We start from the raw sequence: 27,988 nt of genomic DNA on the forward strand, positions 1-27,988 counted from the left end.
CTAAATGTCGAATGAGAAATAGAATGTAGGAAAAAAAAGCGGGATTGCAGGGCGCGTTGATAAAGTCTCGAGTGACAATCGCGCGTTGCCCGACTATCGATACATCGCTCGTCGAGTTGCCGCGAACGGCGAACAGGTGTCGTCCTGTCACTCGACGAACCACCCTAACCTCGGTGCCGTTCATCGCGCTCGTTTCGCTCCGCGCCGCATCGCGCCATGTCAGGCATATCTTACGAGTTTAAAGTGCAACGACGAACGACGATGTACGCCCGCGAGCTATCTCCTGCACCGCGCCGTTAAATCGGATAAATCGCCGCCGAGACAAAAGGAAGGTGCGTATCGACGGGACGAATCGACCGTCTCCGAATCCGCTGCTCGCTCGACGAGGGGAGAGCGCGTCGTCTCTCTCTCTCTCTCCCTCCCTCTTGTTCTCTCCCCCTACGACGTGCAATATTGTACACATTTTATCGCGGGATCCGAATCGCCGCTCTATTCTCGCACCGATCGTCCTTCTCGGCTCTCGAATTTCGTCGGCCGGAAGGAGAACCGAGCTGGCGAACATCCGAAGAAGCGCGTGTAACGATCGGTCCTCTCCTGTCGAGCACGCGTCGCGATTTTCGCGATCCCGGAATCTATATCGCGCGACAGTCCGCGCTCGTTTCACTCGCGCGCGTGCAGTGTCATTTACCGGGAATCCGTCTCTTGCCGCGCCGGCGTAATTAACGTACACAGCTGTGTTGGAAGTGGTGATACGTAGTCCTGAAGCGATGATCCGAATCGGGACAGTTCATTTCTAGAGGAAGAGCGATCCGGTGCCGAATATCCTCGTCGGCGCGCGACTTAGAGATCCTTATCAAGATAACACCAAGTATCCCACACGAAACGTGAGTGGTCATCGTTCTTATGTATTATCACTGTGAGAAAAGTTCGTGGAAAAAGCGCGCTGTGCCACGTTTAGCGCGTCGAAACGCGAGGGGGGGGACCTCTCTTCCGTCTTACGTATCGCTCCCCCCGGTCGTCTCGCTTCGCTCGCGCGAGCACCGTGTGCGTGCGGATTTGTCGCTGGATCGTTAGCGGATCGCAGACGCGATAATTTTCACTCGGTGCGTATATATGTATTAATCGCGAACCGGGCAAACGGACCGCGATTCTTTTTCTCTTCCGACTGATATCTTCCCGGGGAGAGATACGGGCGAACGAGCGCAGGCACGAGGCCGTCGGCCAGAGAAGCATGCGGCCTCGTGGCTTAACGGTCCCGTCAAGTATGCACGTATGTAGGTACGAGCGTGTGTTAAACTTCACGGAGATTACGCACGAGCGAGTTGCTCATCTCGCGTATGCCTCGAGGCTGAACATCTCGAGAGGGAGTGATAATGCGAGGGTTTAAAAAAAAATTCGAGCTCTCTCTTAAAATTTTTTTCCTCCTCGAAAGGACGTAAACACGTACGTTCATACATACGACAAATTTCGCGCTTGTTCTTTCTTTTTCTACCGCTACTCGTGGCACGCCCTGCGAAAAATACGCTGAAAAAAAGGACAGAGTGAAATAGACGGGGACCGAGAAAATGTGGTTGAAGTTTCCGCAGCCCGGACTTCAAAGATTAAAAATTCAATTGCCGAGATTTAATGTACATAGATGAATGTGTATACATAAATACCGCGTTTTTTCTTTGCGCCGACTTTTCGCGACTAGGAACCTTGTGAAAAATACGCTTAAAAGAACCGAGAAGAAAAAATCCGTCGTTAATAAACCGTAAAGTCAATCCAAAAATTTTTTAAATTTAATTTTAAAACTACTATATATACACAAACATAGTCCGTACAAATTTCCCGCACTGGTAATCATAATAGACGAAAATATGTCAAAACTTTGTTTGCCTTATCTTATCTTATTTTACTATTGTCTTTTTTTTATCTCTTTATATATTAAAAAAAAAATGATGTTTTTATCATTTTTAATGTATGATAAAAAGCAATTCATCTGGACATATGTTAATGCTTATTAAGAAAATTACGTTTTATTTCATGAGAAATTCTACTACTGGATATTCCGGAAAAATTAAAATGCGCAGAGACTTGGAAAAAAAAAGAAAAAATGCTTGCAACATTTTCAAATATTATAAATTCACGAGCATAAATTAGTATCAATGTATCTATATCTAAAAGTTTGTATATTACGTGTATTTTCCTTATCTAATATTTATGTATTCACACAGTCTATAAATATTATTAATTCGTATCTTTAGAATTATCTGTGACATATGGTGGACAGACATATGACGTATGTGTTACGTTGTTGTTGTTTACGCGTACATGTCCGAAGAGAGAAACATACTGTACATTATTTTATTTCTGCTCTACATTTATTGTCTCTAAACGTCGTCGTCCGGTTCCACGTTTCATTCACGTAACAGGTTTGATCTAAGCAGAGCGTCTTCGGGCTACTCTGCTTAGAACTAGCTTACTAACTTATACCACTTAGAGCCATGAGACTCCGTAGCAGTTCCGTAGATTAAGTTCGACCTCAATCTATCTTCTGATCCTTTTGTCTCCTTCTAAATGCATAGAAGTTTTGCAATTAATACTTCTCTTTTTCTATCCATGCCAAGCATGAAATTTTATTCCTATTTCCCAATTTTATTCTCTGTTTATATACCTGCAAACAGTACGCTTCTGCGATGATGATTTATAAACGGTATGAAGATCAGAGCGTAATATTGAGATTAATAATTTAGGTATATTCGCGAAATATGTCGAGTTCAAGATCGATCTATCAAAACTAGGTCACCTCTGCTTCATCCTCGTCTTCATCCCACGCTGTATCATGAGCTAAAAATTAAGTTGAGCAAAACCGAAAACGTGACTTACTCAAGCGAATCGTTTATTAAAAAAAAAAAAAAAAATAGACGGAAGATAAAAGCGATGTTCGTTTTGTTTGATTCTCACAACTTTCTCAACGACATGAAAATTATTTTTTCTGTACCTTTGCAAGTTTTATTTTTTTTTTTTAAATAGATCACTCGATCGATTTCCAAAGCATTTTTTTACATTCCAAATTTTTCAAAAATCGATCCGATTATGTTCCTTGCGGTTAAAGCGGTTTTTTGATTTTCTCGAAAATTGATATCTTTGATATCTCGAAAATTATTTCAGATATTTAAAAATATTTTATACAAAAAATTTTATGGTAAAAATAAAAATAAATCTATTTAACCGTATTAATAAAATTTGAAAAAATGATTTAAAAATTTTTTTCAGAAATCTTTTAAAAATATAATGTGATTAAATAGAATTGTTTTTACTATAAAACATTTTTTGATATCTCGAATAGTTTTCGAAAAAATTTCTAAATTTATCTATTAAAGCCCCCTTCCCCCCTCCCTACATGTCTGTAAAGTTTCAATCAGAATTTTCGGATTCGCGAGGCTCCCTTGTCACTGTGAATCGGATTGGACAATAATAACCCTTTTCATACATCAGTAAATTTGAATAATGCTAATTATGAACGAAAAATGACGTAAGTGACGTGAAAATTTTTCATATCTGCATACCTTTCGTGCCGTTCGTGCTTTCTTCGTATATATGCAAATGAATGCCATTGTACTTATTCTCGTCACTAATAATTCCCTTTCATTCCCACTTCCAGTCTACGATTGAAGAGTTTGATATAATAGCGGTTGGACTCTTTTCCTTTTTTCATTTTCTTTTTTTTTTTAAGAACTTTTCAGAGAGAGAATTCTAAACTTAATCTTCTCGGCTTTAAAGTTGGGAAAGAATTCTCCGAGAAAAGTATCCAAGTTAAAGCACACCGTCTCGCATTAATTGAATGCTTCTCGATTCTCGAGTGAAAGCGGGATTTGGGAAGTCCATTGTTCGTTCAATCGCGTAAAATCGGAGGCGCTGTACGGGGGGCATACGAATGTATCACAAATTCGATTGCGACATTCCCGCACGTATTCGTGTCCCCTCTCTTTTCTCGATTCTCGTTTCGCGCGAAAAACGGAACGAGGCTCGCTCGTAGCGAGACTGAAGTAGAGACGCGCACTCCGTCTTCGTCAGCGTCATCATCGTCGTCGTCGTCGTCGTCGTCGGTGCAGCCTGAGTGCCGTTTAACGGAATGCGGCGCACCTGTCCGTCCGTTATCCGTCTCGCGAGGCTCGTATAAAGCCTGCATCGGCGCACCGGTCTCTCGAAGAAACTCAAGGCCGCGCCGTTTTGTAACGCGCGTCGAGAGCGATCCGTCACGGAACATGCGGATGCCCAGGATGCTCGTACAAAAAGGGGGAGGGGAGGAAGATTGCAATAACGATGCCTCCTGGGGACCGTATTCTCACGTTTGGAGTTTGGAAAGCGTGGGGAGATATCCGAGAGAGATTATTACTGCTCGCGCTTCTCTCATTATGAAGCGGTCCATTTGTGTTAATGCACAGACCGAATGACGTCGTTAAGAATTTTATACTCAGACACACATTTCTTTGTGCTCCATTCCGTTTGCTTTTGCGCGTTCCGGAGAGATTTGATACGCGCTCGAACAAGAATCGTCCAATTGTTAACGTCGTACCTTGAGAATCAGGCACGCTCGATTATTGATCGCTCATCAGCCTCATCCAGATTAAATCGTCCGTGGAAATAACGAAGATGTACTTTGACGGTTAATTAATTGTACGCAACTTCCGTGCAACGTGTTTAACTCTCGTCTTTCGATTAATTCTACTTGTGTACTTTAACTCGAGGCTCGGATTAATTAATTTTGATAAAAGAAGAGCGCGCGTTACGGATAAAAATTTTGATGAAAAAAATGGGTATTTTTTTTTTTTTTTTCCATCGCTCGACGATGGCGAAATATTAGCGAAATCACGCGTTTGCGACATCACACATTGCACTTTCGCGACAGATGGTATTCTTGATGGATGATACTACGTGATCATCGGTACTTGCCGATTTACGTCACTGCTTCTCTCTCACGCGGGATAGAAACGATACTTAATTAGCGGCGCGCTTCGATAGTGATTCACGAAACGAGTGAAAGGTTCTCGCTAGAACGGAGCGATTAGCTGAGATAGACTCAACACTTGGACGCCGATAACGCAAGGACGCTGGTTATAAAACTTTCCTGACCTTTCGTGATATTTTATGTCACGATCATAAAATGCAAAGATATTTAATACATTCGTATACCTGGATTGGACGGAAAAGTCCAATGAGTAGAAGAAACCATGAATAAATTTCACTTTTTATCGTATCGGACTTTATCCAGTAAACTATAAACTGGCAAAAACTATAAAAATAAGTAATATGTAACATAAAAGTATAACTTTATACAAAAAGATATTTTTTATTAATAAATCATACTAATTATTATTAGTTAAAAAAAAATTAAATAAATATAATAATAAAGTCTTTTTTTAATTCTAATTCTCTAATTAATATATAAAATTTTTAAAATAATAAATTTTATTAAATATTATATCAATTCTTACTTTAATAAATAAATGTAATAATAATAGAATTAAAAATTTTTTATTATAGATATACATATAGATATATAATACACGTTTACCTTTCAACATTTAATAAAGAAATAATTTATTTATCGATTTCTAATTTATTATAGATTTTATCTATTTTATTTATTTTAGATAAAGCTTAAATTAAAAAAAAAAAACATTCTTTCGATTTATGTATATTGATGAAACGGTTTTTTATTTATTTTAACATTTTTAATAGAAAGGACCAGTTTTTGCTTTTTACAAAAAATACCGATTTTTATCTCTTACACGGATTTTATCCAAAAAATATGGAATTTTGCCAACCCTGCTTGTGTATCTACACATTTCAGTTTTACACAGAAATAAAGTCAAAATTTCAAATTTAATAAACTTCACCGATCAACTGTTCATTGTGGATGAAAGAATTTTAAAAGAGATTATAAGTATAATAATAGCCACGCCGATCTTTACGGACATTTGCATACTCACGGTATGACAGTTATTGCTTTGCTCGCGAATGATAAGCGCTACTTATAAACGAGGCGCATAACAAGAAACCTGAAGAAAAATCAAGTTACACAAATAAGTACATCGTAAAAAAAAATACTATCAAAATTGCAAAAATCTTATTATATTATATTTCTCTACCACGCGATACGTGCATGGGCTATTCCACATTATCTTCCAGATCTTTTAGCAACAAGGAGAAAATGATGGTCGTCGAAAATTTAATTTAGAATATTTTACTATCAATATTTTCTTGAGCGGGCACACATAAATAATAAAAAATTACCTTATTTACATAGAGAATATCTTTATCTTTAAATTATCTTTAAATATCTTTTTATCTTTATATATATATGTATGAGATAATCAAATATACATATGTATATAAAACACATGGTTTGCGCGGCTATTGCGTGAATATATCTATATCCAGCATACAAGCGGGGGTCAATCAATCACGTTATTAATTAATTGTAAATTGCTCCGTGGCTTGTTGTAGATAAACAATCGCGGTGTGCGTAAGGAGAGTTGACGTTTGCGGGATAACGCGCTGCGCGAGATGTTACTGGCAGTGCGTATGTGTCTCGCTGTTAATCCGCTCTCCATTACCCGGAAAACTTTACGCCGGTTTGTGACCCGTATAAAACGGGCGCGTGTAATAACGGTATTCATGCGATACCGCGATCTTCATTGTATATCGCCCGCTGCGCATTGTTTGCGACCGCTCCGGAATAATTCTAAACACCAGGAGAGCGCATTGTGTGTTCTCCCCCACAAATTCGAACCTGTATATACTTAACCCAGTCCAGCTGTACATATATACGACATGCATATTACAAAATCCCTTAATTGCTGTATTATGTCACTTTCTGATGAAATTAACGATTTCAAGAAACGATCTAAAAGCAATAAATTAGATTGGTTGTGTTACATCTTATTGAATGCCAAAGGATTATTTTTGATATTTAAAAAGACCATAGCCGTTAATGTAGAAAATCCAGTATTTGAAAAGAAATATTTGATACTTTGATTATTGAGAAAAGAAAATAAGAACATGAAGATGGGGACAAGACACTGGCACTCTCTTATAGGTAATTGCGTATAATCATTTATAAACATTCTAAAAATATATATCGTGATATAAAACTAAAAGGTCTATCTTTAACAATGAACGAGATCAATATATTGAATCGATTTGTATGGTTCAGGGAGATTATATTGCGCGTGTAAGTATTGGTGCAAACACCCTATCGCGTTTATAATCGCTAGTAGTGCCTATTTAAATTAATCCGTGATGTCACGCCTTTTAAATTCAGTTCGGTCGTCATTATATTGTATGAAATATTCGATCGCTATTTTATATCATATCATATCGTTAGTACATACATACTCGTTAACCACAATATTGATAATGCACGCTCATTTGTTAAAGTGCACGAGCGTATGTGTTATGAATTTAAGGGAAATTTAATATGTTATCGAACGTGGTGGAAATTTTATACATAATACTTGGCTGCGAAGTGTAAAATTACATGTGTGAATTTCAGCTGGAAAATGTAAAATATTAAAAGTTAATTGATGGAAATCATATAACAATTTGTACACGCATGTTAGCTTCTATATTGCAACAATGAAATTTTTCATCTTTTTCAATTTACCATTATTTTATAAAATTTATATCTCATATATACGATTTCTTTTTTAATTATTCACAAAATTCTGGAATAAAAATTACAGATATCTCGTTTTATAATTTGCTCTAGTTTTTTGTGTTATCAAAATGATAAGTATTGTATTAACTGCGAGAAAATTATTACCTGTAATTAAATGGATGATATAAGACGTTCGTAAAGTTCAAGTACTCTAACGAACGATCGCGTTGCAATTTACGTTCATAATCTAGTTCGGGACGCGCGTATAACAATACGATACTCATTTTTATATCTACTTTATAATATCTGATTAAATAACTTGCGCAAAGAGTCTTCGAGGCATTTATAAAACCGGTTTTTAATGGAGCCTTCTTCGACTGGAATGTGCATAGCAATCATTTCACGTCACGTCCGTTCGAAGAGGAAAAAGCTTTCAAAAGAAAGTAATTGAATTTCGACTGACATGCACGCATTAAAAATACAGGTGTCCTAAAACCGAATATACTTTTAAAAGCATATTCTCTGGTTTGTTTGAATTTTTTCTTAGCGAAAATATCGTGGCATCAATAACTTTCAATAAACCATGTAAAAGAACTGGCTTTTTACAAACTTAACTTATTGCTAATGAAGTTGAAAGATTAATGAAATTTCTTAATTTATTCTTAATTTATCCTAAATCCTTTCTTAGAATTTATTTTAAAAGAGAGAGAGAATTTTAATTTGAAATTTATTGTTAGTTAAATATATAGATATAGTTAGTTAAATATATTAAAGATATATGGAAGAGGAAAAATTGCAAAAAGTAATTTGAACGAAAAACATTTTTATTACGAAAAAAATCAATTTTAATTGACCAGAGAATCTATTATTAAAAGGTTATTTGAGTTTTTGGAGCACCTTGCATTTTATAAATTATAATATAATCTAGTAATAAAGTTTTTGTCTCGAGTACAATTGAATTTTTCCACGATTGTATTTTATGTGAATAAAATGTATGAAATATTTATGTATTATACTCATATTAATATATGATGTGGGCTTTAAACTGAATAGATATGCGACATGCACAGTCTGCATGCATTATGCGATTACAAGTTTCATAATTTCATAGATTACGACGTGTATTACATTAATACTGAGTTCAGCCCTTCCGGTTCTCCCATGTGGTTGGCTTAGTTAATTTTCTCTGTTAAGGGCTTAGATTCATCCCGCGAGACATTTTAACGATTAAGACACCAATATGCACATACATGTGCGCTGTCAGACGAAAATTAAAGTAAATATATTGTCTGATAGAATATCAAACTAAATTTTGCAAACTTCTAAAATTCGAAGAATACCTTACGTTAAATATTGTTCATTAGAGACTTCGAGGAAGAAGAGCTCGGAGTAGATGAAATAAGATCCGATAATAAATTGTTGGCGCCTTCCTCCTCTGATATGATAAACGTTGCAAGTTTTATTATACTCAATATTAATTTCGCGAATACGCATTATGTATACATCATAAAATAATGAGACGAGGAATCGGCTGGATATGAAGCTTCATAAAGTGAAACAGTAAAACTTGTTGAATTGTATATTGTATGCATCGTTAATTATCAGATTTTATTCTTATATTAGGAAGTAAGTTCAATTCTTTTTTTTTTTTTTTGTAAAATAGTTGTGATACTAGAATTCAAATATAATTTGAAATATAATTCAAATATAATTGAAATATAATTTGAAATATAATTGAAATATAATTTGAAATATAATTCAATTTTACGTTCAAACATATACACATTCGACTCTTCGAATTTCAAACAAATTATTGCACAATCTAAACTATTGCAGGGTTTAGATTTTTATAGCGGATAACAAGCTTTTATAGTTGTCTATTGTACGCGGGAAGACTTTCTTAATGATATTACCTGGTGTCGCATTGCGTCAATGTGATATCGGCGGACTTTAGAGCACAATAATTCTTCATTGAAATCGATAGAACTCAAATCTAATTATGTGGTGGAAAGCACTGTAAAAAAAGATTTTATTTCATTACGAATAGTTACATGAAAATATATAGATTATTTTGAAAATACTCGCCTCTATAAACTTAGCGGTGAAGTCAGAATTCTATCAAAAAATTCCAAAATAAGTTGCCAATAATAATTTCACGATATGAAATATTGGATTTTGATAAATGAAATATTAAGATTAGTGTTACTATTATTATTGAACCAAAATATCCAGACAATTAATTAAATAATTGAATGTTGTTTTTTTTTAAAGTAAATATAAATATCAATATCTCAGAATGATTCTGCTTACTTTGATAAATTCGATTTGCAAGTAAAGTTAAGATTAGTACGACAAAACAAGAATTCTATCTTTGATTCAAAATATCAAAAACTAGATTATGCTTTAAATTTCCTTTTTTTAACATTTGTATTTATATAACGCTATTATTTATCTAACGGATGTCATATTGAAACAATAAAAATATCCATGCTACAATAAAAATATCACAACAATAAAATAGTGGCTTATTGACACTCGGTTTGATGTTTTGACTGCACTTTATATGCAATTCATCATTTCGCCACCAGACTAGATACTGTTATAAAGTAATGATTTATCTTAACAATATTAACGTACTGCGGTATATTGATTTATCAATAACGTAGTACATACAATATTTTGTTAATAGTACAGCCATTATCGGTTGACTATTATGATGATGGTTGAAAGTTATCGTAGTCATTTGCCACGTTCGTAAACCGCGAATATTTTGAGGGGGGGAGGGCTCTATTATATTGTTAACTATAAAACATTTCTACAAAGATATATGACATAAAAAGAATTTTACTCTCTTCTTCTTGGAAATATCTATTTCTTTCTATGATGATCTCGTTACGAAAAATAAAATAAAATAAGGTTGTAAAAATAGAGATAAACAAAATACGTTATATTCGAGTATCACAACATTATTTACAACTACGCAATGTTATAATGATTTCTTCCTTGTTTTTATTCTCTTGTTACAAAGAAAAATAATTTTAAGTGTATAAAATTTGAAAAGTTCTGAATATTAAATTTGTGGCTTTTTCGAATAAAATCGCTCAAATAATTCACTGCAAAATTTGATAGATTTTATTATATCGAATGGTATACTCCATTTTTGTGTAAATACCTCATAGCAGTATCATTATATTGTATTAGTTTTATTGATATTAATTTTTATATGTTATTTTTCACACATGTGTGTCATATTGATGACTGACAGTTAGAATTGTATAAATAACAACTGATAACAATCTAGATTATTTTTAAATACTTTTTTAAAATTAGTATTTGCTAGTATCATCTTTGTATTATTTCTTTACAAGAATAGAGATTAGAACTTCTAAATATTGTTTTATTATTTCCAAATTATAAAATATCTTTTGTACGTAATTGAATTTTAATGCACAACAGTTTTTGATTTATTATTTTAATATAAAAGTAAATGGAAAAAAATGTGACTTTATTTTTTTAAATCCTTATATACATGGCATGTAAAACGCACAATCGCATCGAGAAAAGCTGCCATCAGCCGCTTTTTTTTATAATACAGAGTTTACGCGACGTAATATCATCGGGGAATGTCGTCCGTTGTTCTTTGGGTCGCGCATAGTCATTCAACATACTTCCATTTCCCGCTCGTTATCGTGATGAAAGTAAATTATTTAGCAGTCGCTAATTAATTAGTACCATCAGGGGAACAGCGAATGCTGCTTCATCGCGATATAATTTCCCAAGCCGAGCGGTCTCAGCTGCGTGGGATAATTACCTGCGGATCTGTATTTCCGTCGCGCCTTTGAAACATTTTGCTGCAACTTTTTTTTCCGTTGTCAGTCACACCGGCTGGTATCAACATCGATCGCAGCTGATGGTGCTACGCGGTACCAGAGACACCCTAATGCACAGATAAAAGCTGAAAAAAAAAAAATGTTGCATAACGCGTTTTCAAAAAACATTATCGAAACATCTATAAATATGCGTAAACATAATGGCGAAAAATGTTTTCGCATTTTTCGAGGATATTATAGTAATTAAAAATTTCATCGAGATCAAATCCTGCGATAATCCTAATTCGAGTTGAGCTTTTATCGAGAGACATGCAAATAGCGTTGGTGTTTTCGTCGACATGGAAAATTATAAATGCCATGCCTCGCGCACGCGAAATGATGCATGTATATCATCATCTCCGATAATCCAGCAATTGCACTTTTTTTTTGCGTTTTTTTTTTGCATAAAATGCCAAGCTACCGATCGAAGTGGCAGTGAAGACGATAAATAGCGATTTACAGGCGCGACATAAATGTAATAAAGTCTATTACTTACCTGCACACGAGTGAATTTATCGTGTGCAACTATTATTTGATCTGCGCGGACAGGCATTATACTACACACCCGCGCAGAAATGCGTGCGTATGCAAATCGCGTGTCATTATATTGCCAGTTCTATTTGTAAGGGGACTAGTGTGTGTGTGTGTGTGTGTACGAAACTCGTCTTGTGTACCGAGTGTAGTTTATTGAAATGGAATATTCGCCGACATTAAAATTGCATTCTCCTCCAGGATCGATGTGTGCCTCTCATACGAATTAGAGATGCTGAAGTGTTGCAAGCTACTCCGATTACCCTTAGCTGACATAAGCGATTTTCGCTCGCGCGAGTCGCATGTATCTCCATTCGCAACGTATGCGACAATCGAAAGCACTAAAAAGTCGCGTAAAAAATTTGAAAAAGTAATTTATATTATTATTGATGATAACCCTAAAATTAGTTTTTCTAATTGATAAAATTTTATGTCATTTTTAAGAGTGTATAGTATAGCGTTATAATTTATTTATGGATGATATGATGTATGAGCAGTTTTTGTAAATTGTTCTAAATAATAAATATATACGTATAAATGATTATTTGTTATATATTAAATTTAAATTGTGCAATTTTTGCCAAGTCTTTTTTACCTCAACCTGCATGCAATTCATAAATTTTATTCTAATTGAAATTACATGATGTATTAATATATGTATTAATATAGGAAGAAAAAATCCAAGCTTTATATTACGTTGACGAATTAGAATAAAAAAAAAATTTTTTGTCCTAATTGATCAATCAAACGCTATTCTATTTCAAGAAGTAAATGTACATGTATGTATATAATATATGAGAAAATATTTTATATTTTATATTTGAGCAGAGAGAAAAAAATTATTTAGAGTATAATGTCAAAGAGATATAAAATACAAGATTTATTTATCAAAATTAATTTAGAGTATAATGTATATATTTCAATTTATGATAAATTTATGTTTATATAAACGCTCTTTATTTTGAGGATTGCTCTGAAATATAAAACAATAACCCTTCAACAAAACGAACAAAAAAAAACGTAAAATAAATATGAATACCATTGACTCCACAACTCGCTCAATTCACTGCGTGAAAATTTGGCGTGTTTATTTTGTTACATGATGTGTATACATACTGTAGGTATCTTCTCTATCGCGATGCCTCACTGTTGCTTGGCGCGAAACGCTACCGTGTTTCTTAATAAGACAAGAAAGAGGTTTCACAACCGTGAAATTTCGTCGCGATCGATTATTTTTGAGTCTCTTCTCGCTGCGCGCGCGCTTACACTCGTACAAATTGTTCGATTTTTTTAAATTAATTTTTTAATAATTATTACGAAAATTACAAAATGCTAAAGGATTTTTCTCCTCCGTTTCACCTATTCTACCTGCACACGACGTATTTCTATTGCGATATAAATATAAGAAAGTAATAAAAGATATGTCTTAACTGCAATATTCATCATTTCTTTTTGACATTATCGACAAAAGTCTAAAAGTTTCCATGTTAATGAAGCTTTGTAAGCTCTGCGTAAAAATTAATGAGAATAAAAAGCTCAAGCTTTATATTCATAGATCCGTGGAATCATGATAAGCATGCGTAAAGTTGAAGCGATGGATCGATCTACCAAAAGAATTCTGATTTTATCTCTTGGGCAATTTCCGGATATCAAGCCGGACTTTTGAAATCGCGTGTCAAAGTATTAATCAAATTTCCGATAATAAAACCTTCTTTTTTTCTGTTGCAGCGCTGAAAAGTCATGTAATTCTACGAAGCTTCATTGAATTCGGTGTCGCGAAGATATCTCAATCTCAAGTTTCGTCCAAGGATCCAAATCGCGAGTTTGGTCGCGCGGAGATTGGGTGATGAGCAGCTCGTGGTGCAAGCGGAGGACTGCCGTCGTTGAAAGATGTTTCGCTTCAAGATTCGCATTCACACATGTCAAGTGATACTGCTGACGTCGCTGGTATGGTTCCTGATCGACGTTATGGTGCTCATGGTCTATTCGGACTGTATCGGAGGATCCGGATGGAACTGTCCAGATAACAAGCAGCAGCAATCTGGGCTTCAATCCGAGGAACCGTCCCAGGTACATCCAAAGATCCCGATCGAGGAGGCGCAAGCGCTGAAACATGAGTACACAGGTACCAAGAGGCAGTATCCACAGAACACGTTACATTTATGGCGGCCGGCAAAAGTCATCAAGGAGAGTAAAGGTAGCCCCGGCGAGATGGGAGCGGCGGTGCATATCCCGCCGGAGAACGAAGCCAAGCAGCAGGAGCTGTTCAAGTTGAATCAATTCAATTTGATGGCCAGCGATATGATCTCCTTGAATCGATCCCTAAAGGACATCAGACTCGAAGGTTGTAAGAATAAGAAGTATCCCAAATATCTTCCGGATACGAGTATCGTGATAGTTTTCCACAACGAGGCGTGGACCACTCTACTGAGGACAGTCTGGTCTGTAATAAACAGGTCTCCCAGAGCGCTGTTGAAAGAAATCATTCTCGTGGACGACGCGAGTGAGCGCGGTACGTTTCTTATCGGGTTACTAAATATAAATATATAACGCTTAAAGAACATTAATTTTGTAACTTATATTGATTTATTGTCAATCACACACCAAGCAACGGAAGGAAATTTAATATCAAATAAAAGAATCTCAAATATATTTAAAATTTGAAGCTTAAAGTGACACGACGGATTAAATTTTACTTTCCAGAACATCTAAAGCAAGACTTGGAGGACTATGTAAAAACGCTACCTGTTCCTACATATGTGTATCGTACTGAAAAAAGGTCGGGCCTGATAAGAGCGAGGCTTTTAGGGGCAAAACACGTCAAGGGACAAGTAATCACATTTCTAGATGCGCACTGTGAATGCACTGAGGGTTGGTTGGAACCGTTACTCTCAAGAATCGCCAACGATAGGCATACCGTTGTCTGCCCGATCATAGACGTCATCAGCGATGATACCTTCGAATATATCCCAGCCAGTGACATGACGTGGGGTGGTTTCAATTGGAAACTAAACTTTAGATGGTATTGTAGCATTATTGATATTATCCTGAATTTTAATAGCATTATAATTTCTAATAGCGTTATAATTTTAATCGAACCAGTTGAATCTCTCGTTTCTTTAAGCGAAGAAAATTTGAGTTGCAAATACGGAAATCCATATATTTTGCATGAATAATTAGATTAATACATGACTATAAAGCCATATAAAACAGCAAATTTATTGATCGCTACTGATATATATCTATATTTGTATATACATTTATGATTTTATTGTTTATAAGATTATGGTGGAATTCATAAATCCCCTATTTTTTAGTTGTTACGTTCGTAAATTTGCCAAGTTTATTCTAATTTAATTACATCTATATATAATGAGCTAAAATGTAATCAATAGCAGCTTTTCTCTTCCTCTCTCTTTGTTCCATTCATATATAATTACAAACTGTCGAATAATACAAATTGACGAATTTATTACGATATCCATATTCATCGCGAACACATACATATATACTATTGTTTAATGAAATTGAATGTAATTAATTTTGAATCAAATTATATACGTCAATATGACACCTTATGTATAGTATCATAATCAGTATCATTTTCAGATTTTAATGCTACCCTAACTTTTGTTCAATAAGGTATAGAGTTGCACAGAGGGAAATGGATAGAAGAAACGGCGACAGAACAGCACCGCTACGAACACCAACGATGGCCGGCGGATTGTTTTCCATTGATAAAGAATATTTCTACGAGTTGGGTGCATACGACGAAGGCATGGATATTTGGGGCGGCGAAAATCTTGAAATGAGCTTCCGGGTAAGGTTTTTCGTAATACGATAAGAAAGACTATCTATTTGACCCGAATTATCTACATAAATTTTACGTAGCGTCTGTGAATCTAAATTGAAATATCATATAAATTGAATATTATATATAATGAATAAATTAATATATAATCTAAGATTATATATTCATTTTATTCATATATTTATTTGATTAATATCCGAGTTACCGATTTTTCGCGCTTTAAAACAATAATTACGTATATTTTACGCGAAAATTAATTTGTAGAAATCTTGTCTTTATAAGAAATTAATTATTTTTAATATTTATTAGTAATAATTTATTTTCATCTTCTGTTATAAATATATTATATTATATGTATAACTGTATAATATAAAGTATGTGTATTTAACAAAAAGGCCAAGTTTTAAAGGGTATCCATGCATAAATTTTTAGTGTATCATTTGTAAAATTGTAAGTACATTATAGGTGTGGCAATGTGGTGGAACATTAGAAATCAGCTCGTGCTCTCATGTGGGACATGTATTCCGGGACAAGAGTCCATATACATTCCCTGGCGGTGTCAGCAAGATAGTCCTGCACAATGCGGCTAGGGTGGCCGAGGTCTGGATGGATGAGTGGAGAGATTTTTACTATGCCATGAATCCAGGTTAGATAATTAAGTGTATCGTTTAATTAATTTCTGCAATGTTATTGTTAACTAGAATTGCGCTAAATGATGCCATCGTTATGTACATCAATACCAGGATCTAAACCTGATCTAAACAATTATTTAATACATCTTAACGTATACTCTGTAATTTACATCAAATTATTAAAAAATCTAATCTCGAGAATCGTGAAAAGGGGAGTTTTCCATCATATTTCGAAATTTTTAGACAGCTGGGTTCATGTAGCGCTTAGCAACGATGTTATTTGATAAAGCATCTTTTAAAACCGCAATATCAAATGAAACTATATCATACATACATTTGACGGGTATCTGATACAAACCGTATTATATACATAGAAATATTACAATTCATTATACAGCTATGTGACTTGCAGTTGTTTTTGAATGCATTGTGTTCTTGTTAACAAGTTGTTTCTCTCCATTTGATTAATAATTAATATAGCAGTCTTGCGTTGAGAGATATATATTTTTATAAAATAGTTCTTAACACATTATAGTTATATATATATATATATATATATATATATATATATATATATATATATACATATACATATACACAAAGATATACTATAAATTAGTTAATCATCTTCTCTATATGTATTGTGCACATTATGATTTATGTATGTGTGTATTTACTAATATTTCATATATATAACATCAGTAGTTGTATACATTACATCGCTAATATCTCTAAATTAGAATTAAAAGAGAGATGTCTAACTATAAAAATTATCCTCAGTAGAGAAAATTTACGTGATTACCGTCAAGATACTTTACTCCACTCTCACGTTTGTCTTTATCTGATTAAGTAATAAGTATTATAATTTCCATGATGGAATTAATAGAGATAGACGCTAGCACTAAACATGGACATTTCAGAGATATTTTGTTTCTGTATCTCTCGATACAAATGCTGGTGTAGTCTTAACCACTCATCCATCCAGCCGACTAACCGATCGAGAATTGCGCTTGCTTTTAATCGAATCCTCTTGTCAAGCTACGTTATAGGTATATATAGGAATCGCAAGAAGAGAGATGCCAATCCACCAGCCATGAGTCGCAGAATACGATATACATGTTGTTTTTTTCCTTTTTTTAAAATTCTCTTATCGTGTTACCCATCATTGTGACTGCTAACACACTAACAGAATTGAGTTGGTTAGATATGGATGTGTGGTGGGACATTGGAAATTGCGACATGCTCGCACGTCGGGCACGTATTCCGTAAATCGACCCCGTATACCTTCCCGGGCGGTACCAGCAAGATAGTCAACCACAACAATGCGCGGCTCGCGGAAGTTTGGTTGGACCAATGGAAGTACTTCTATTACAACATTAATCCAGGTAGCACTAACACATCTTAGTGTACTAAAAAAAAAAGAAATCTGTTGCTAAGAGCATCTCTGTATACTATTCTTATGCATTAGTTGCTTTGCGAAACGGCGCATGGTTCAACGACTCGGGAGATCTGCATGTCTCCTTATTATTTTTCATTATTAATTCTCACATGGTTGCTTGCTATCTCTCTTTATCAGATACCCGTTAATATTTAATTTTGAAACATCATTGTTACGTTCAACTCTATAATGTGTATTATTTAATAATGTGTCGGATAATATATATAACAGAGGTATAATAGACGAACGAGCGATGTAAATAAATTTAGAGGTGTTACACTTGGAGCAAAATGTAAGTCACGCATGGCATTGAGAGTTTCATATGTGATACAGTTTTATAATTAGAAATAAATATTTCTAAAGTTACTCACAAAACAATTTCGATGCACAATACATCTGTCTCTCTCTGCACGCTGTGTTTTACACATGTACAAAAACAAGTTATTGCATAGATCAATGCTACTTTATAAACCTCTTTACACTTTTCAGATTCCCAGAACAAAACGCTGCATAATTGCACAATTATTTTTTTAGGAGCATTAATATGTATCATACAATATCACAAATATCTTAATTTTAGCACAAAATTCTGCGACAAATCTTGTTTTCGACACGAATTTATCATACGTGTATAAAGATTTGTGTGAATAGGTCTCTCTCCACTTTACAATGATAAAGTTATTATGGTGTTAGAAAATCTCAATTTTTTTCTAGGAGCGCGAAACGTCGATGTCGGCGATGTTTCCGAACGGATAAAACTCAGAGAACGATTAAAGTGCAAGAGCTTCAGATGGTATTTGGAGAACATATATCCGGAATCGCCAATGCCGCTAGATTATTATTACCTCGGCGACGTGAAAAATGTTGAAACGCAAACTTGTTTGGATACTATGGGTAGAAGGACTGGAGAGAATGTCGGAATTAGTTATTGTCATGGATTAGGTGGAAATCAGGTCTGTATTTTGTCTTTGATAAACTGAAATATTTCGAACATCATACTGGAAATCAAATCATTATTTCTACTTAGAATATTATCTCTAATGAAAACTGTATTATTCAGGTGTTTGCCTATACTAAGCGGCAACAGATAATGTCCGACGATATGTGCCTTGATGCAGCTAGTCCACAAGGTCCTGTGAAGATTGTGAGATGTCATGGCATGGGTGGTAATCAAGCATGGGTTTACAATGATGAGGTAAAAAAACAGTGAAAACATGTATGAAAAAGAAAGAAATCTGAAACTATTAGTTTCGGTAAATTGATAATATTGTTCCTGACAAATGTTGTTTCTTTCGCAGACCAAAATGATTAGACATACAAATACAGGTTATTGCTTATCGAAACCTCATTCGGGCGACGCGTCGCAACCCGTCTTGGCGCAGTGCGATGTCAATAATATCGGCCAAAAATGGATCATGCGTAGCAAATTCAAATGGCAAGCTAGCTAATACGAATCGACTTTAAACGCCAGTTTTATACGCAATATTTGTTAATATATCTAATAAATAACCAAGGAGATGTGGACTCAGCACGAAAAACAAAGTATTACAACAAGTGAAGAAACAAGTTTAATATCATGCCTAATCATGATTTAAATGTGTGCATCAAATGGAATTGACAGTGCGCGTGGAATCGAATCGCATCGTAAGCGAGATCATAGTTAATTGATTAAATTCTATAAGATCTGTTCGCTATTGATAGAATAATACTGAAAATCTACTGCCATTCTTCGTGTATACACAATCCTTAAAAGGTACGGCTTGTTCAATGCACATAAGAGTGACAGGAGTGAACTTCTTTGACCACGTGTAGACATGAATGTGGACTAAACGATGAACAAAGTGAACTTCTTTTTCTTCTTTCCTGATTAAAAAAGCAGTAGAGAAGAAAGCATATCAGATGATATTGTTATAACTAAAATAATTGTTAATACAGAAAAGAGACATATTTGATAATTTCAGATGAGTGCAATGACGGATGATTGATTGAACATTAGATCAGTGCGCAATAATAAAATGTGAATATCCTAGAAATGCATCGCACAATGACGGAATGAATGCTCGAATGTTAGTGAAATCGATGTGATTACGCTATCGATAATAATATAGAAGTTATTATTGTACAATCCATTTAATAACTAGGGAAGAGCACTGGATCTTTTTATATTCTAATAGTTCCTCCTCGTTGCATCTCGTTCGTATAATTTAATTGTTACGCGTCGTTTCACGCAAAGAATGTACTTATCCAGATTTTACAACAATGTACAGAGAATCCTCCATCAGGTTTTAGTTAAATGCATGCGATTATTGATTGTCATTCATTATAATAACATAATGCAATTTTTCAATGTTTTTCAGAGTGTCTTCCATGATTAACGATAGCAAGCGAATATTTTTCCAGGGCATAAGCAGACTTAGCGCACACACATCATTTGCGAATTATTTAACTATTTCTCTAAATATTTAATCCGCGAAAATATGCAATGAAAAATTACGCTTCAAAGTAAATAATTTTTATTTTTAGACACTTATGTCATGCAGAAACTAATTGAACCAGATCACATTCTGTTTCAAAGTCTAATATTTTTTTCATCATTTTTTGACATCATGTCTTATGATAAAACGTCTTTTTTATCTTTCCCACAATTATAAAAATTACATTTTTAACTCGATGTAAAGAATTCATAAATTTACAATTCTTTAAAGAAAGTATTTATAAATTTGCATTCTTATGAAATAACTTCCAACACGATTTTAAAAGATCTTCCTTTGTAACTGCGATTGAATAATAAATATACTCATTATTCTTATGTAATCCAAAAGAATATTATGGTGATGGTGCAACGTTAATAGCTTGACATTTGTCTTCTCTAAGACTGTGGTATTTATTTTTGTATAAAACACAAATTGAGACTTATATGTTAAAATAAGTGATGTTATAGTCCACTTTATAAATGATCTATAAAATATCCGTTCGTGATCGAGAAAAATGGTAGTCGATAGTACCTTCTTGCAAATACGTCATTCCTTAAGGGCTAGTTGATTTCGCTTTACGGAAAATGCTACTATTAATAAATAAAACTGCTAATGAACAATTTCCATTTTAATCATTTGCTCAATGATAACTCTGGCTTCACAATTCAACTAATTGATGATATGAACTGTTCAACTGATTGAATGATATGAAATTTCGATTATTATAATAGTATGAATTGTGTAAGCATAATCTTTTGAAGACAATAAAATTACTTGTATGTTCTATTGAGTTAAATAATATAAATATATATATTATGATATTAATATGATTTATAAAACATTTTTTAAATAGATAAAATTTGTAAAAATGAATGCGTACATTAATATTTAAATCCAACTTTTGTTTCTTTTTTTTAAATGTAGTTAAAAGATTGACAAAAAAGAGAAATGTTTTTAAAATTAATTTGTTTATAATTGTTAAAATGGTACCATATAAGTATTCTATAAAACTTTATAGCATAAGCATATAATGATTGATATAATATCTTGTTAGAATAAATAATTAATTTCGTTATATATGTGAAAAAATCGTTGATATTATTTCAATACTTATAATTCCCACACTGAATGCAATAATTTATTATATATTTACTATCATATACTCATGTTCAAAATCATTTCTTAGAATCTGTAAACGAGTTTTTGTATTAATAAACAATTTCTGTTCCATGAACAATGAATCAATAAAGAATGCAATAAAAAATAACTTGTTTTTACATGTACAATCAACATAAGCCTAATATAAAAAAGGGTTGTCACTTTAATGAAATATAATGTAAATTCGTTATTGTATATAAATACACAAATCAATTAAGAATAACCGGTTTACATTAAATGAAACAAATTGACACTAAATATTGACAAAAAGATATTTATTAAATACATTTACTGTTCTTTTACTTCACGTAATCGGCGCACTGCTGATCTTACTGAAGCGGCAGCAGTTGTGGAATATACCCATGCGCCACCAGCAACTGTCCTCTTACATCGTTTGCATGACCAAATTCCTACAACGCTGCGTTTCATTGCTTCCTATCAAAAATAGAACAATATAGCTAGATTTCTCTCATACTCTATTTATTGTGAATCATCAGATATTATAAATGTCATCAGATGTTATAAATGATCTATGATATATTTATAAAATAAAATAAAATGCATTTCTTAGAAAGATCTTAACTCTAAAAAAAATACACAAAGATCACACAAAGATGATTTCAAACTTTATCTTTTTCCAGACATTTTATAGCATTAATTTTTAAAGCATAAAAATTACTTACTTTGCCGCAAAAAGAGCAGGTGTACTTGCTGTGTTGTGTGATTTCCATCTTTTTCACCATTTTCCTAAGGGAGGCACCGTAGCGAGTGCCATATTTACCGGTGATTCCGACCTTCTTCGTGCGTTTGGCCTGTTAAAAAATTCAAACAATTGTAAAATATCTTGCTGAACGTAACTTGACAATATTCAAGCTCAATATAGGTTGCTTCCAAAACATAACCTCCCTATTAAAGTTACAACTTTTACGGTCACGTGGAATTAACATTTTTCGATTAAATATATATATTAAAAGTTTCTCGAAAATGATCACTTCTGTTCAACAATCAATGTCGTGCATATTTCGATACGATTTGATACACAAAGTTTGATGAAAAATATCTTACCATCTTGATTAGTGTAAAACACTTTTGCAAAGAACCGGAAAAAGGTAGAGAGCGATAGAGAGTTGGAGTTGGAGGAAGAGGGGAGAGATCCGAGTCACCCCGCTGAGTGTCAACGCGGGAAGTTTGCTGAAAGGAAATGAATCGCAAGATCGAATTCAACTGAGCGCGGGAAAAGTTTAACAATTCTTGAGATTAATTAATCGAAAATTTTTCAATTATATATGTCGTGAAATTCTAAACGATGTTTTGTCCATGTTACTATGGATTCCATCATTTTCTAAAAATACAATATCTCTTTTTCTCTTGCTGATATATATCTAATCCCGTCTATTAAAAATATAATTAAAGCATATATATGTATATTGCGCAACAAAATGAAATACGTAATAAAATTCATGTATATATAATATAATCTTTTTTTTAATAAATATTAGTACAAAGATATTTCTCGCAAATGAATTATATTTTTTATTATACATATGTATATTTTATGTATAAAATCATGTGATAGTTTTTAAATAAAAAAGAAGTTTACTTAGTTTCTTTTTTTAAGGCCTAGATAATAAAACATTAAGTGAGAGATTATATATTTTTATATCAAATTATAGAGACGCATATTTATAAATATGGGGGAAAAAGATAAATATTTCTCTCTAATTTACACTCAAACTCGTGTTAAACAATACCATAAATTATCGATAAAATTGCCTAATACAGGAACGTATATATACATTAAAGTATATATACATTAATTAAAAATATTATATGTAAATTTTTAATTAATAAAAAATTGTCGATATCTCTGAGAATTTTGACGTATGTAATATTTATCTTTACTCAATTTATTTCTAAAAAATTATTTTCTTTATTATTTAAAAATACTATTGTAAATATTACGTCGCAACATAAGAAAAGCGTGTTATTCATCCCTGGGGTGCGGCAATAGAATAGAGAGAGAGAGAGAGAGAACCGGTCCCCCTGCCCCCCGAATGACGTAGAGACCAGGCAGGCAGCGGAAAGCCCGGACTTGGGCCGGCCCGTCTTTCGCTCGTTAAAATCAGTGTACTACGCGTCAGCGTGTAAGCTAGTGTAATCGGCTAATAGCGACTGGAGCGACCGGTTGTTGGTGATCGGCTACAAAGTTGCCCCTGGTGTTCCCGTACTTCCGTACGTCCGATCGCTAATCGGATCGGAGCGCAGCGAGAGAGTGTACGTCGTCGTGTTCCAGGCAGCCAGCCAGCCAGCCGGTGGTACAGCCAACGATGGTCGTCAAAATCTACATATCGGGTATCAGCGGCAACAAGGAAGTGAGTTTGGGCTCTCGACGATGACGATCACGCGATACTCGATGTCGGGGTGTGGAGCGCCTTCATCCTGACTTGGCCTGACATCGCGCGCGCCAGATCGTCGTCGTCGTCACTGTATCAAGTTACAGCACGAACGACACCGTCTCGCGGCTCCGGAGCGCGTAATGATTGGGGACTGTCATTTGGGATACGCGATATGATATGCGCGTGCATTACGCTTTTTTATCGGTTCCATTAGTCGCGTTCCTTCACAATGGACGCATACGGTGGTGTCATGTAAACTTTATTAACAGCTGATCATCACGGGTCTTGTCGGGGTTCGTTTCAATAAAGTCGGAGCAGCGACGGAATCGCATTTGTTATGTATATTTTAGTTTGACAGTGTTACATGCAGGTATATTTTAGTTTGACAGTATTACAGTATTACAAAATGTTACATTATATGACAAAATGTATCCACATGTTTTTTTTTATTTTTAATTTTTAAATGTATTGCAGATATTTGTTGATAATATTAATTATTATTGTGACAGTTATTATTATCGATCAAAAGTTAATATTTTGTAATAATCTATATATATACTATTATATAAATTTTATTATGAAAATACAATGTAAAAAAATTAGAACAGCTGATTCCATCTTATTATAAAATTGTGTGATACTTAATATTAATTTTTATTTAATATTTATCATTTTTGAATAAATTATGTATAATATAAATGTAGGTTGCATGTTATATTTACAATTAATTCTAATAAATTCAAGTAGCTCCATGTTTGTATTATAAACTAGTGAAAGTCTAAAGTTTTGAATCATATAATAAATACATTACAGGTGAAGAAAAGACAACAACGTGTGACGATGATTCTAGATAGTAAAAATGTGGAATATGAGATTATTGATATAACAGAGCCAGGCAAGGAATTAGAGAAAGAATTCATGCAAGCTAATAGTAATGCAAGAACCAATAAGTATCCATTACCACCGCAAATATTTAATGAGGATGATTATTGTGGAGTAATTACCTTTTCTCATTTTATGCTGTTTATAATTTAATCTTGTTATTTTCAAATAATGCATATTAATTCTACAAATGTGTTATATAGATGCAACATAATAGTAAAAATAATTATCTAAATGAAATATTTTCTAATGCAATACATATAAGCAATTAAATTTTGCAGGATTATGAAGACTTTGATTTAGCAAACGAATTGGATGAATTGGAAAAGTTTTTGAAAGTAATGCCGGCAGTCAGTACTGCAGAAATCACTCTTGATTCAAAATCTCAGAGTGATGGAATCCAAGAGAATGGAAATACTTCAAGTCGAGAGGTAATACTATTTCCTTTGTTAGTTTAAAAGAGCTTTGTTAGTTTGTTTTTCAATTATATATGTCACAAAGAAAAGTATATATACACTTTTGTTTATAAAAGGAAAAATTCGGAACTGTAGATTGCCAAACTATAGATTGCCAAACAATAAATACATGACTATTTCCAATATATAAATAGAAAGTACAATAGAATAGTTTGTTAACATGTATATGTTGTACATGTATCAAACAATAAATACGTGCCCACTTGTTATTTCTAGCAATGTATTTATTTGACACGTGTACAATACATGTTGAAAAACTATTTTTTTATACTTATACTTATTTTTATACTTCTTATATTTAAAAGGAATTGACATATGATGATATATATACATTAATAGATGTTATATCTTGTATGTAATTTTGTAATAATAAAGCACTATTAGCTGTATAATTATTTTAATTTGTCACGCACGTACACATGAGAGAAGACTTTCTTTTATCTATTTCTCTTTTCCTCTCATTTTTTCGATATTCACTTGCCTTATGACTTTGCTACTAAATTTATAATTTCTATCTAACATAATTGTTTCTTTCAGCCTTCTGCGGACAAAGAAGCGGATATAGTACTCTCCGACAGGTAATTGAGGAAAAACATATTATTATAATGTAAAAATATATTAAATTAGCAAAATTTATAATATTATCTTCTTTAGTTTACCAGAAAGAACAACTTTAGACAGCGAGAATAAAGCCTTAGATGACTCTAAACCGACTGAAGTAGATAGCGCGACAAAAATTATCACTAGTGACGAAGGCGAACATGTCGAAGATAATGGAGATAAAAATGAAGAGAAATCCGACGACCAAGAGAAAGAGGAATAGATATGAGAGATATACCCACATGTAAAGTTGGGATATATTCCATACATCCTTCCTTTTCCACCCACAAGCGTATTTTGCAAAGCTACGTTTATTACATTACTAAGGCTGAATGAAGGTACTGCCAAGATAATATTCTGTATTGGAAAGTCTGCTGAATGAACAGTACAAGTGACACGCATAGAGAACATACTTTTATAGAATATACTTTGTATTTTAGATCAAGCGCGTCTTCACACACCAATGTCTTTTCCAACAGGTTTGATTACGTGATATGAGACAATTCCTTCATATTGCTATCCTTATACACGTCTTCACCTTTATTGTTTATTATTTTGCATTGTTTCACATACTGCACTACACCCAATATATTACAACACTCTCGACAATGAAATTAAAGTATATATTTTTCTTTTACCTTTTTGTTTTTCATAAGTATGCAACTTCTCGATTATTATGTTGCAGCGTGCAAATAAAAATATATATATATATAGAATATAGCAACAGAGATGCATACACACAACATACATACAATATTATTTGAGATATATGAGGACAAATATAGATATATTTCTATTATAAATCAAATTTCTTTAGATCTAAAAATATAATTGCACGTTACACATGAGAAAATTTTGACACTTATATTATACATTTAAAAGTCTCAAACATATACAGTATTAAAGATAATTTTAACTTGTTATTTGAATATTTCATTGTGTTAAGGTATGAAAACAGTTTTTTCAAATATGCTGTAAAAAGTCATTGAAATTTTTCTTCAAATTATTATATATTACATATTAAAGAGAATTATATAGTTTTTAGAAAAAAACAGAACAAAAAAGAAGAGATTTCTAGATTTTTATAGCTCAATTATAAATATCTATTTTTATTGTATAAACTTTTATTCATATTTCTATATATATATAACAGAATTTACTAGTACATATGATTCATACTAGCATGACATAATTTCATCGATATGTATGCATATGACTCACAGTTACTACTCAGCATGATCTATCAAAACCTTTGATTTTAATCAATTGTGATTATGGATTTTTTATATTTAAAGAGAGTTCTACTTTAAAACACAAAAAAATTGAAGATTTGAAATGTTTATAAGTTATATTATAATATATATAATATATAAAAATTTACAAAGAAAAAAATTTCTTACAACTGCTACTATTGGATGGAAACAATAAATTCTTAATAATATGTGAGAAATATTTATTTGATATAAATTATAGTTTTAATGTTTTTAAAATAATAGTATATGATAATAGCAGCAGTTGTAGCAATTGAGAGGCCTATATTTCTCTTATTGCTTTAATAACACATTTTCTTCTTGTATTAGATAAGATTAATATCTTGTGTAAATCTCTTATTGCTTATATATCGTTCAAACAATACCATTATCATAAAAAATTCAGCTTTATGCAGCATTTGCTATATACGAACTGCTTTGTTATGAATAAATGAAATAAAAATTATTTTTGTTATTATAATTCTATTCTTCAACACTATGTATTAAGTTTATGGTTGATATATATATAATTTATTGCAATCAAAGGAGGAGAATGGAAAAAAGTTTTATTCCTTGTTAACAATATGTCTTTCTTATTACAAAGATAGGGAAGCGATAACGATAACAATTCAATATATTAATGTTAAAATAAATTTTAACATTTATATTAGAAATATATATATATATATATATATATATGTATATATATAATCATTAAATATAACCATATTTACAAAGATAATATTCATTATACATTATGTATGTATATATATATATATATATATATATATATATATATATATATATATATGTATATGTATAT

The 27,988-nt window shown here is 32.9% G+C and overlaps 3 protein-coding genes across 7 annotated transcripts; 2 read left to right on the top strand and 1 right to left on the bottom strand.

Moving 5' to 3' along the window:
- Positions 1-168: 168 nt before the first annotated feature.
- Positions 169-21,023, top strand: LOC126855725 (polypeptide N-acetylgalactosaminyltransferase 5). 3 transcript variants are annotated; one of them, XM_050603599.1, is made up of 8 exons: positions 169-884; positions 13,777-14,560; positions 14,752-15,070; positions 15,691-15,868; positions 17,696-17,876; positions 18,644-18,882; positions 18,990-19,124; positions 19,228-21,023. In XM_050603599.1, the coding sequence occupies exons 2-8, from the start codon at positions 13,939-13,941 to the stop codon at positions 19,375-19,377; spliced, it is 1,824 nt and encodes a 607-aa protein (XP_050459556.1). In that variant the 5' UTR covers positions 169-884; positions 13,777-13,938; the 3' UTR covers positions 19,378-21,023. The 3 variants fall into 3 exon arrangements, with proteins under 3 accessions (XP_050459556.1, XP_050459563.1, XP_050459549.1); XM_050603606.1 differs by lacking the exon at positions 17,696-17,876 and adding an exon at positions 16,325-16,505 and having other exon boundaries at positions 173-332; XM_050603592.1 differs by lacking the exon at positions 17,696-17,876 and adding an exon at positions 16,325-16,505 and having other exon boundaries at positions 174-884.
- Positions 21,024-21,819: 796 nt separating this feature from the next.
- LOC126855917 (60S ribosomal protein L37a) lies at positions 21,820-23,568 on the bottom strand. The gene is made up of 4 exons (XM_050603999.1): positions 23,524-23,568; positions 22,627-22,752; positions 22,245-22,373; positions 21,820-21,996 (listed from the first exon to the last, which is right to left on the bottom strand). The coding sequence occupies exons 1-4, from the start codon at positions 23,551-23,553 to the stop codon at positions 21,850-21,852; spliced, it is 432 nt and encodes a 143-aa protein (XP_050459956.1). The 5' UTR covers positions 23,554-23,568; the 3' UTR covers positions 21,820-21,849.
- Positions 23,569-23,611: 43 nt separating this feature from the next.
- On the top strand, positions 23,612-27,631 carry LOC126855893 (SH3 domain-binding glutamic acid-rich protein homolog). Of its 3 annotated transcripts, XR_007688294.1 has the most exons (6): positions 23,612-23,933; positions 24,771-24,953; positions 25,121-25,270; positions 25,853-25,893; positions 25,970-26,253; positions 26,356-27,631. XR_007688294.1 is itself a non-coding variant. In XM_050603961.1 (5 exons), the coding sequence occupies exons 1-5, from the start codon at positions 23,889-23,891 to the stop codon at positions 26,136-26,138; spliced, it is 588 nt and encodes a 195-aa protein (XP_050459918.1). In that variant the 5' UTR covers positions 23,612-23,888; the 3' UTR covers positions 26,139-27,631. The 3 variants fall into 3 exon arrangements, 2 of the variants coding, with proteins under 2 accessions (XP_050459918.1, XP_050459930.1); XM_050603961.1 differs by having other exon boundaries at positions 25,970-27,631; XM_050603973.1 differs by lacking the exon at positions 23,612-23,933 and adding an exon at positions 24,009-24,327 and having other exon boundaries at positions 25,970-27,631.
- Positions 27,632-27,988: the final 357 nt, after the last annotated feature.

This window comes from Cataglyphis hispanica, chromosome 2 (assembly GCF_021464435.1).
Source record: "Cataglyphis hispanica isolate Lineage 1 chromosome 2, ULB_Chis1_1.0, whole genome shotgun sequence".
In the NCBI taxonomy this organism is placed as follows: domain Eukaryota; kingdom Metazoa; phylum Arthropoda; class Insecta; order Hymenoptera; family Formicidae; genus Cataglyphis; species Cataglyphis hispanica.

Excerpts from the sequence above, each read along its gene's own strand:
- LOC126855725 (XM_050603599.1), top strand. The coding sequence starts at position 13,939 with ATGTTTCGCTTCAAGATTCGCATTCACACATGTCAAGTGATACTGCTG. Across the intron at positions 18,883-18,989 it reads ATGGATTAGGTGGAAATCAG|GTGTTTGCCTATACTAAGCG; the intron begins GTCTGTATTTTG and ends TGTATTATTCAG. Across the intron at positions 19,125-19,227 it reads CATGGGTTTACAATGATGAG|ACCAAAATGATTAGACATAC; the intron begins GTAAAAAAACAG and ends TTTCTTTCGCAG.
- LOC126855917 (XM_050603999.1), bottom strand. The coding sequence starts at position 23,553 with ATGAATAACACGCTTTTCTTATGTTGCGAC. Across the intron at positions 22,753-23,523 it reads CGCTTTTCTTATGTTGCGAC|CAAACTTCCCGCGTTGACAC; the intron begins GTAATATTTACA and ends ATTTCCTTTCAG. Across the intron at positions 22,374-22,626 it reads GTTTTACACTAATCAAGATG|GCCAAACGCACGAAGAAGGT; the intron begins GTAAGATATTTT and ends ATTTTTTAACAG.
- LOC126855893 (XM_050603961.1), top strand. The coding sequence starts at position 23,889 with ATGGTCGTCAAAATCTACATATCGGGTATCAGCGGCAACAAGGAA. Across the intron at positions 23,934-24,770 it reads GTATCAGCGGCAACAAGGAA|GTGAAGAAAAGACAACAACG; the intron begins GTGAGTTTGGGC and ends AATACATTACAG. Across the intron at positions 25,271-25,852 it reads GAAATACTTCAAGTCGAGAG|CCTTCTGCGGACAAAGAAGC; the intron begins GTAATACTATTT and ends TGTTTCTTTCAG.